Source organism: Tachypleus tridentatus, chromosome 4, assembly GCF_004210375.1.
Source record: "Tachypleus tridentatus isolate NWPU-2018 chromosome 4, ASM421037v1, whole genome shotgun sequence".
In the NCBI taxonomy this organism is placed as follows: domain Eukaryota; kingdom Metazoa; phylum Arthropoda; class Merostomata; order Xiphosura; family Limulidae; genus Tachypleus; species Tachypleus tridentatus.
This window is the reverse complement of record NC_134828.1, coordinates 15,321,407-15,330,828: the sequence shown is the minus strand read 5'-3', so window position 1 is coordinate 15,330,828 and position 9,422 is coordinate 15,321,407. Positions and strand designations below refer to the sequence as shown.

The window sequence follows — 9,422 nt, the reverse complement described above, 5'->3', positions numbered from 1 at the left end:
ACGATAGTTAACTGAAAAATAGACATATTTATATAACGTCCTGACCCAATTTTCCTTAACCTCCACGTGCGGTACAATCATTAAGAAAACCTGTGAACAATTATTAGAAATACTTTCCTATGTAGACCCGGCGATTTGAGGGTCGCGGGTTCGAATCCCCCATCCGACCAAACATGCTCGTTCTTTCAGTCGTAAGGTGTTATAAAGTACGGTGAATCTCACTATTCGTTGGTAAAAGAGTAGCCCAGCAGTTGGCGACGGGTGGTGATGACTAGCTGTCTTCCTTCTAGTCTTACACCACTAAATAAAGAACGAGTAGCGCAGATAGCCCTCGTGTAACTTCGCTCCAAATTCAAAAACAAACAAACATACCTACACGCAAGTTCTTTAAGGATTTAGAAATGAAATTGTCAAGCCAGATCGCGCTTTATGTCCACATGAGCTAAACGGCCAGGTCAGAGAACCCTACTGTCCTACTAACAAGTCAGCCGCCACAGTAAGTTTTTCCGTCTCTTTGAACCGAATTAATGGATTTGCTACTAGTTTTATGTGCGCACCCAAGATTACAAGCTTGTCCCACATCACTGCTTCACGAATTCGAGACCTTTGGATAAGCAGTCGGACCCGTGAAACTATCATGTCACGCTTATCCTATTGTAAGCATCTACATTAATACAAATTTCTTCGACTGGGCATGGCCAGGTGGTTAAGGCACTCGGCTCTTAATGTGAGGGTCGCGGGTTCAAATCCCGATCGCTCCAAAGATGCTCGCCCTTTTAGCCGTGGGTGTGTTATAATGTGACGGTTAATCCCACTATTCATTAGTAAAAGAGTAGCCCAAGAGTTGGCGGAGGGTGGTGATGACTAGCTGCCTTCCCTTAAAACAAACTATATATCCTCCTTAAATTTTATCTCCTTAAATTCTATCTATAGATATACAGCACTTTCGTTTGTGGCATTGGTATAGTTGGAATGCTATAGGTTTGACAGGGCTGGTACGTATAATAAATTGTAAACAGTTGTTATTAGTTTGTTCAATGTGCATACAGAGAGTTTTTCGCAATTTTTAATAATTTTAAAAAATACAAACGCAGAGACATGTAAACGCAAGTACAAGCCGTCGACCAACAAGCAAAATCTTTAATATGTGGAGGGTTGTCTACGTTATATTAAAACCATTTTAAATGTTAAAATAAGCAAGACTGGGGAATAATTCAAACACTATAAAGTCGCTGTCGAACAATATGTATCATAACTACATTTTGGTGGTTTTTTTTTTTTTATTTCGCAGTGATAAAAGATGTAAGAATATCAAAAACTTACCGACTTTTAAAACTATGAAACAAAATATTCATACATTCACATCATACAGATATGTTCAGGCTGGGAATTTAAAATTTCCGGAATATGAATATCCCTTGTACGTAATAGAATAAGTATATGGATCAACCTGGGACACTAGAACCACCCAGAAAAAGGTCTGCAACAAGTCTTATCCCAGCAGTACATAATAACCTTCTGAAGGAGCCTTTCGCAATGAAAACAATGCGTCAGGACTAATGCAAAGATCCACAGCTGTAAGATAGAGCATTACCGAATGTGGTGACATAGTCTTTAACGACCAAATAAAGCCATCGAAGTATACACAGCAGAGTGTTTAAGACAACATAGGGCCTGCTATACCCCAAGATAATACATAGTAAGATATTAATTCATGAAGTAAAGGTTATGGTTAATACAAATCTAATCAAAAACACCTTAGGTGTAGATAAAAGTGCGAGAAAAAAAGGATTGAGTGTGCACCATAAAGGAATGAAATGAAAACTGGCGGTCAAAGTGGTAACTACACTTATTTTACAGCAACTATTCATCCATTAGTTAACTAGACTATGTTTTCGTTCAACTTGGAGCGTGATGGTCAATACACACCAACAAACCACAAGTAAATAAGTGACATTCGATAGCAGATTTAGGATCGGAACTCTATTATTCGGAACAGACCTATACTCTACGGAATCAACTAGATTATTTTAAATATATATTGAGGTATTTTTTTTCTTTCTAAATCAATGTTAATAGTTTTTTTATACTAACGCCATGGAATTTAGATTAACAGTTTCTTGTCATCACCCTCATGCAATCAGTACAGTCGTATCAAGCATCATTATTTATGTAAGTATCACGTGATATTGAACGTTTTTTTTAATTAGGAAAATTTCATAAAGTTTATTAAATTCATCTTGAAAAGTTAGCAATGAATCATAACCTTCAATCCGTTCAATTATTTAGAAAACTGTTAATCTAGTTTGCTTGGCCTAACCGGTACTTATATATCTGCATAACATTTAATCTTATAATTCTGCTGCCCTACATCAGCCTTTTTAATACGAATGACAAAAACTAGAAACGTTCCACTTGTATTCTTAGGTGAAGCTGCAGGGAAAATGTTAGAAAGAGAGCTCACGTGACGTTTTGCGTCAAAATGTGACATTTTGTCTAATTTGAGCAGTTTCTGTTGAACAACTTTACACATGAGGCTTAAATATATTACACCAAATGAAACGCTTAATTATAGGTTGAAGAGATCTATCTGTGTACCAAATTCGAAAACAAACCCATAGAAGTTAAACATGTTTTTCTATCAAATAAAGTTTCCGCACTTTGGTATGGAGAAAACAATATATAGAAACGCAGTTGAAGTTGTATATGTTATATCTCAGGTATGTCTTAATGGATGGTCTTGAAATTTAGTAGGTAAAGTAATAATCTAGCTCAATACATACACTGAAAATCTGTTATTGTTTAGATTATCACAGACAGAGATACAGAAAGTGGAAAATCGCGATCGTTCCTGTTAATAACCCAGTGTGTCCAGTAGGTGGTTGTTTTGGCCGTGCGTCTTGATGACCTATGACCCTCAAAAAAATGTTGAAACAAATCTGAACGAATATTTTGATATATTTAACAAGATAATAAAAAAAATCTAAGATGACGAAAGCCTGACACAGCCAAGAGATGGGGCATTCTACTCGCAATCTAAGAATCGTGGGTTCGAATCACTTTCTCAAACAAGCTTGTTATTTCAGCCGCATTTGCATTATAATGTAACAGTTTCTGTTTGTTTTGAATTTCGTGCAAAGCTACACGAGGGCTATCTGCGCTAACCGTTCCTACTTTAGCAATGTAAGACTAGAGGGAAGGCAGTTAGTCATCATCACCCACCGTCAACTCTTGGGCTACTCCTTTACCAACGAATAGTGGGATTGAACGTCACATTATAATGCCCCCACGGCTGAAAGAGTGAGCATGTTTAGTGTGACGAGGATTCGAAGCCGCGACCCTCAAATCACGAGTTGAGTGTCCAAACCACCTGACCATGCCAAGCCAGTGTAATAGCCAATCTCATTTTTCATTGGTCAAAAGTCAAAGTGGTAGACTAAAAGAAAGGCAGTTAGTCAACGCCAGCCACTGTCACCGGATAATGCAAATAGATCTCGAGTAGCCTTGCGCGAAATTCGAAACAAACAAACATACAGAAGATGGCGAAAGGTTAGAAGTCTCCATCCACAGCTTGAGGTCATCGGCTATCTTCATCAGAAAGATGGACGAAGAAAAAACTGAAATCACAGCAACCCAGTTGTCCCAAAATTCATCTCGGCCCTGAACATTTATTTCTCCACAGAAACTTGTAACAATAACAGAACACCCTCCAGTTCTTTACTTTTAAAGTAGGCACAGCTAGCATAAATAGCCTTCGAGTAGGTTTATGCGGAATTCAGTCAAGAAACAATCCAAGTCACAGCAAATTGGAGGAAAACATTTAATAATTTGGAACTACTGTCATTAAATTATTAGAATTCTAAATAAAACAGACTGCTGTTTGGGGGAATCAGCTCCCCTCCAAGTGACATAGCGGTATGTCTGCGGACTTACAACACTAGAAACCGAGTTTCAGTACAACTCGTTGTACAGCTTTGTGCTTAATTTCAAACAAACAAACATAATTTTTTCTGGGTTTCTGTTTAGAACTTTTCTCGCAAATTCCTTTATCAGATGCTATAAATCTAAGAGTCCAGACTGTATATCGGCTTTTCAGTTCAAAATTATAACATTTGTTTTTGTTTAGTCAAACTTCCCAATATAACAACAATACTACCAGGTGACACAGTGTCGTTGTCATCACTTGAAGACTGGTTTTAGTTTCAGTTTTAGTTTCTTTATTCACAAAACGACACTTAATCCGTGCATAATCTCAAAAAGAGCATTACCTTTAAATACAATTTCTATAGACTTTCTTGACTTATTTGTGTCTAAAATACAGATGCTTATCACTTTATAAAAACACATTCAGACGTTTCTGTATATTCAGCTAATTTTGCTTTCATTACAACTTTACACTTTACAATAATTTAGCTTTTATTCGTTACATTGACTGGTATAAACACCTCTTAACTACTTTTTTATTACTATGAGTTTTTTTTTCATTTGCATGAGTTTCTTTGTTTCAACTTGCAAAAACCAGGTGACTGCACTGTTTTTGTCTAACCATGTATCGAACTAACACATCTAAAGATATCAAGTATCCATAAGTAATGAAAAGCCAAAAACTATGTTGTTCTTTGTTGTTGTTGTTTTTTATTAAACGAAGATACAGGCTAAAGGAGCTTTTAGGGCTTTACCAGGTTTCATTCGTCTAGGCCTCTAAGCAGCTGACCCTTGTCGGCAGCCCTGATCGTATAAGATCGTATCTTCTTAACCTGGAGATGACCTAGAAAGGTCGAAACGTTGTTCTCTCCTTATCAGTAAAAGTGTTAATACCAGTCGTTCTGAAATACATTTTTATTTCAAGTGGATAACTCGTTATCAAGAAATTCCGGACTTTTTCTATCCAAGTTCGTTATTCTAAAAGTGAAGAAATTTTTACTGTGCGACAATTTAACGTTTTTAGAACATTATAAGTATTAAATATCGTATTTAACTTTCTTAAGGACGACATTGTTTATTTAACCTTTTAATTATTAATAGAACGTAAGAAAATAAAATGAATCGTTGTAGTTTTTGTAAGAGGACTGATTTGTTATTGTAATATGAGTTATATCTATTCTTACAGTGTCTCTTATGGTGAGACAAGTGAACTTGAAAATTAAACGGTGAGAAACATACATTCTAAACAAACTGTTTTTGTCTGTTACACTTATCACTATGCTGTGCCAAACCTTGCAAGCTGAGGAAGAAGATCATAGAACAAATAACTTTTATTTATTTTTGTTGCTCTAACCTTCATCCTTTCGTTTGAGGGCCGAGCTTCAATCTCATGGTTGTGAATTCTATATTTATGAATATTTCTCTTCTGTCGTAATTACAACTTTCTTCTTATTTGGCCTCTAGAAAGATCTCGACTATTAATTTTCTGATTAAACCTTGACCTTGAAATCATAACCTTACATTACGCGAGAAGTTCAAAGGTCTCCACTATCACCCTTTTGATTAATCCTTTAGGTTCGTACTTTATACACGTGTCTAATTAGATTAGGTGTACCATTAAAACCATTTAAATAGCCAAAGATACATATTGAAAGACCTGTCCAATAGAACCTTAAAATTATATTTGAACAAATAGTTTGACCCAACTTACGTTATCTGATGACGTCAAACTTCCAATCTGACCGCCATACGGCGACAAGCATGCCTAAAGGGTTAAACCTTAACTTTCAACCTGTGACTTCACAGTACGAAGAAGTTCAGAAATCTCTGACCTTCTGATTGTATCTTGAACTTCCAATCAGGATAAACTTAGAGATCATAAGATCATGAGTGTCAACGATCCGTTTCAATGATGATCTCCAATCCATAATTGTAACAGGTGTGATTAGAGCGCCATCTGCTCAGTTGATTAATAATTTAGCTTTACTTCTACAGTATTTGTAGCGCCATGTTCTCGGTTTATTCCGAGTCTAACGCTGTCTGTCATTTAATTCTCTAAGACCATTAGTAAAGACTATTACAGTCTGTTCAGTTATTTAACACATTACCTCCATGTACAGAGTCCCATTTTATTAACTATAGAATACCATAGGCACAACACAGTTGATTCATTTTAACACTCGTAAGGATAATTTCAGGCCTAGCCACATCCGTCCAGTCAGTCCTTTCTGAGCAAGTGAAGTCCTTGTAATTTATTGCGAAACTACTATAGTTTCTATAGTTTTTTTATAAGCCTGCTAAATCTCTTAAGTTTAGCATAAATCATTAGTTTTCGGGGAAATTCTCAAACTGTAATAAACCTATTTAACACAAGTGTTCTCTCAGTGGTAAAGTATCCTGAAAATTTGCATCACGCGATTTAGATCACTGTTTACTTTTTTAAAATTAACCAAACAGATCACTCTCATATTTCGGTCACCTGAGATTTTAAGAACCTCCTCACTTTGAATAACCTTTCTTATTTATATTTTACAGTTGCTGTTGTTGCTGGATTTTTCACCTGCTGGGCACCCTTCCACGCCCAACGTTTAATGGCCATCTACGTCACGGAACCGACCCCAACTGATCGCAAGGTTTATGATGCCTTAAACTATGTTTCAGGTGTGTCCTACTACTTCAGCGCAACCATCAACCCAATTCTTTACAGTATCTTATCTCTCAAGTTCAGACAAGCCTTCAAAGACACGATTGCTAGGTGTTGTGGGTGCCTTCAAAGAAGGAGCAGTAAGTTTAGTTACCTATCTCGATTAAACAGCACCTACCGGTCTACGGCCTTTGAAACCACTGATGTTACTGTCGTATCGAATTCCCCACACCACATGACTAACATCAAACTACGGCTACGTCAGGTTAATGGTTCTTCAACAGTTCCTATTTCTGGACAAGTCCAGGAAACGTCTTTTAACACTCCAGCAATCTCCTTGCAAGAAAGTCCGGGTTCAACTGATAACCTAAAGGTCAGCAACTCGATTAGTAACAGCAGCTTACAGATGTTGGAAGATGACGCTTTTGATGAGTCGGAACTTTCCCATTACATGGCACAAATGAGATGTCAGAAAACCTGACAGAAAAATTGGAATGGGACAGAAAGAGGAAGTTGTAAGACGTGGCTTTCTCTTCCAATTGGTTGATTTCTCCTGACATCTTTGTTCAAGCGATATACGTGAAAAATGTTAAACTTTATTATTATTGTTGTTGTAACTTTATTAATTATCACACTGAAAAAGTCCCACCCATTTTTTGATCTTAAATCGGAAGAACTCGCTTTTGCTAACGTACCCTCTATTGCATTGGTCAAAAGGCATCTAGAAACCGGTCAGAGTTTCTCGAGTTGCTGGACGTCTTCTCGAGACATGCGGAATACTTCCGAATAAGCTAAAAGCATTCGATTTTTCGTCAGTTTCAAGGTAATTTTGCTCTAAACCACCATATTTATAATTGGTATTTCTTTACTTGTGTGGTTTACGTCCAGCTCCACCAGTGGATGGAATGTGTAGTTATATTTATGTATTTTAAATATAGTAAGTTATAGTTAACGAAGCATTTTCAGAATAATAAAAAATTCTCGTGCTACACTCTAATATAATTTTGCAAAAAAAAAAAAATGTTTTTCATCAGTTTTCCTTTCGACCTCCCTTACTTTTTAATCTCTTCACCGAACAATGGAAAGCTTCAATTCAACATTTTAATTTATTCATGTCACAATGAAATGAACTGAAACTGTAAAAAAACTAAATGAATAATAATTATATTAAACTGAAACTTTTCACTGCTCATGCAACTATCACGTACACTTCTCTTTTGTCCTCAAAAGTGTTTTCAATGGAATATTTTTACATGTCCAGTGGATTTTTGGCCAATTCTGAGACCTCCTTCCCGAGCTCAAAACGCGGTCCTCTCGGAAATCTAATAAGCATTTACAATCGAGACGAAATGTAACTGGAAAAATCTTCGCTATCCAAATATTTTCTTAATGGTATCTGTGTTTTATATTCACTAAAATGACCTAATTATCATAAAAACACTTGACATCTGATCAATATAATACTTAAGCAGTCCAGATCAAACTCTAGTCCTTTATTATGACAGATATGTGGAAAATCTTCGCTATCCAAATATTTTCTTAATGGTATCTGTGTTTTATATTCACTAAAATGACCTAATTATCATAGAAATACTTGACATCTGATCAATATAATACAGATCGAACTCTAGTCCTTTATTATGACAGATATGTAGTCAAGATGAAACTATGTTCCCTAAATACAAGAGATTGAAGTTAACTGCTCCCAAAAAGTAAGAAATGGAAATCATATACCTATTGTATATAATTAGGATAACAAAGTTTGTGTGAGTGTGTTACATGCTATATTTCAAGCAAATCAAACCATTCTCCTTAAAAACTTGTGAATAATAAATGGAAGTAGATATTATTTTTGAATTACCATAAATAATATATTCGAAAGGCAGTGAGTTTATTTATTAGAAGACTTAATGTTAAGATATTTTATGTTTGCTCTTTAAAGTCATTAAATTTTAGATCTTTTGAAGGAGAGATGATGAATAATCTCCTCAAAGGAGAAGGAGCTTTTCCCAGCAATGTATTTATTTATATGCTTACAGTAAACAAAACGAGACAGTTAACCTAAAATGGTGCATCAAAAAAAAAGACAAACTCATTTTAAATATCAATTGTTTAACCTATTGTTCTATTCTAACACAGTGGTCAAGTTCCCCTATCAGGAAACTATCAGCCGAACACAAACCTTTGAATACAAACTCATTTTAAATGTACAAAAACTAAAATTTTCTTTTACAAAGTCGTTCTTTTAATTTTCATTCGACATCACTCTGTCCTATATACCTGCTCTAAAGATACCGACTCACACGATTCTTACTTACAGACAACTTAATGTACCACTACACACCACTCTTTCTTACCCACAGTCTAGTTGTAGCACTCCACACCACTCTTATTTACCCACAGTCTAGTTGTACCACTCCACACCACTCTTATTTACCCACAGTCTAGTTGTACCACTCCACACCACTCTTATTTACCCACATTCTAGTTGTACCACTCCACACCACTCTTGTTTACCCACAGTCTAGTTGTACCACTCCACACCACTCTTATTTACCCACAGTCTAGTTGTACCACTCCACACCACTCTTATTTACCCACAGTCTAGTTGTACCACTCCACACCACTCTTATTTACCCACAGTCTAGTTGTACCACTCCACACCACTCTTGTTTACCCACAGTCTAGTTGTACCACTCCACACCACTCTTACCCACAGTCTAGTTGTACCACTCCACACCACTCTTGTTTACCTACAGTCTAGTTGTACCACACAACTCTTAGTTATCTGTAATCTGTATGTACCACACCACTTTCATCTAAGGTATAAACAGTTTGATCTATTCTCAACAAC

At 36.1% G+C, this 9,422-nt stretch overlaps 1 protein-coding gene across 1 annotated transcript; it reads left to right on the top strand.

The window, feature by feature from the left end:
- The first annotated feature begins 3,539 nt into the window (after nt 1–3,539).
- LOC143250032 (neurotensin receptor type 1-like) lies at nt 3,540–7,569 on the top strand. Its single transcript, XM_076500669.1, has 2 exons — nt 3,540–3,549; nt 6,460–7,569. The coding sequence occupies exons 1-2, from the start codon at nt 3,540–3,542 to the stop codon at nt 7,047–7,049; spliced, it is 600 nt and encodes a 199-aa protein (XP_076356784.1). The 3' UTR covers nt 7,050–7,569.
- The last annotated feature ends 1,853 nt before the right edge of the window (nt 7,570–9,422 follow it).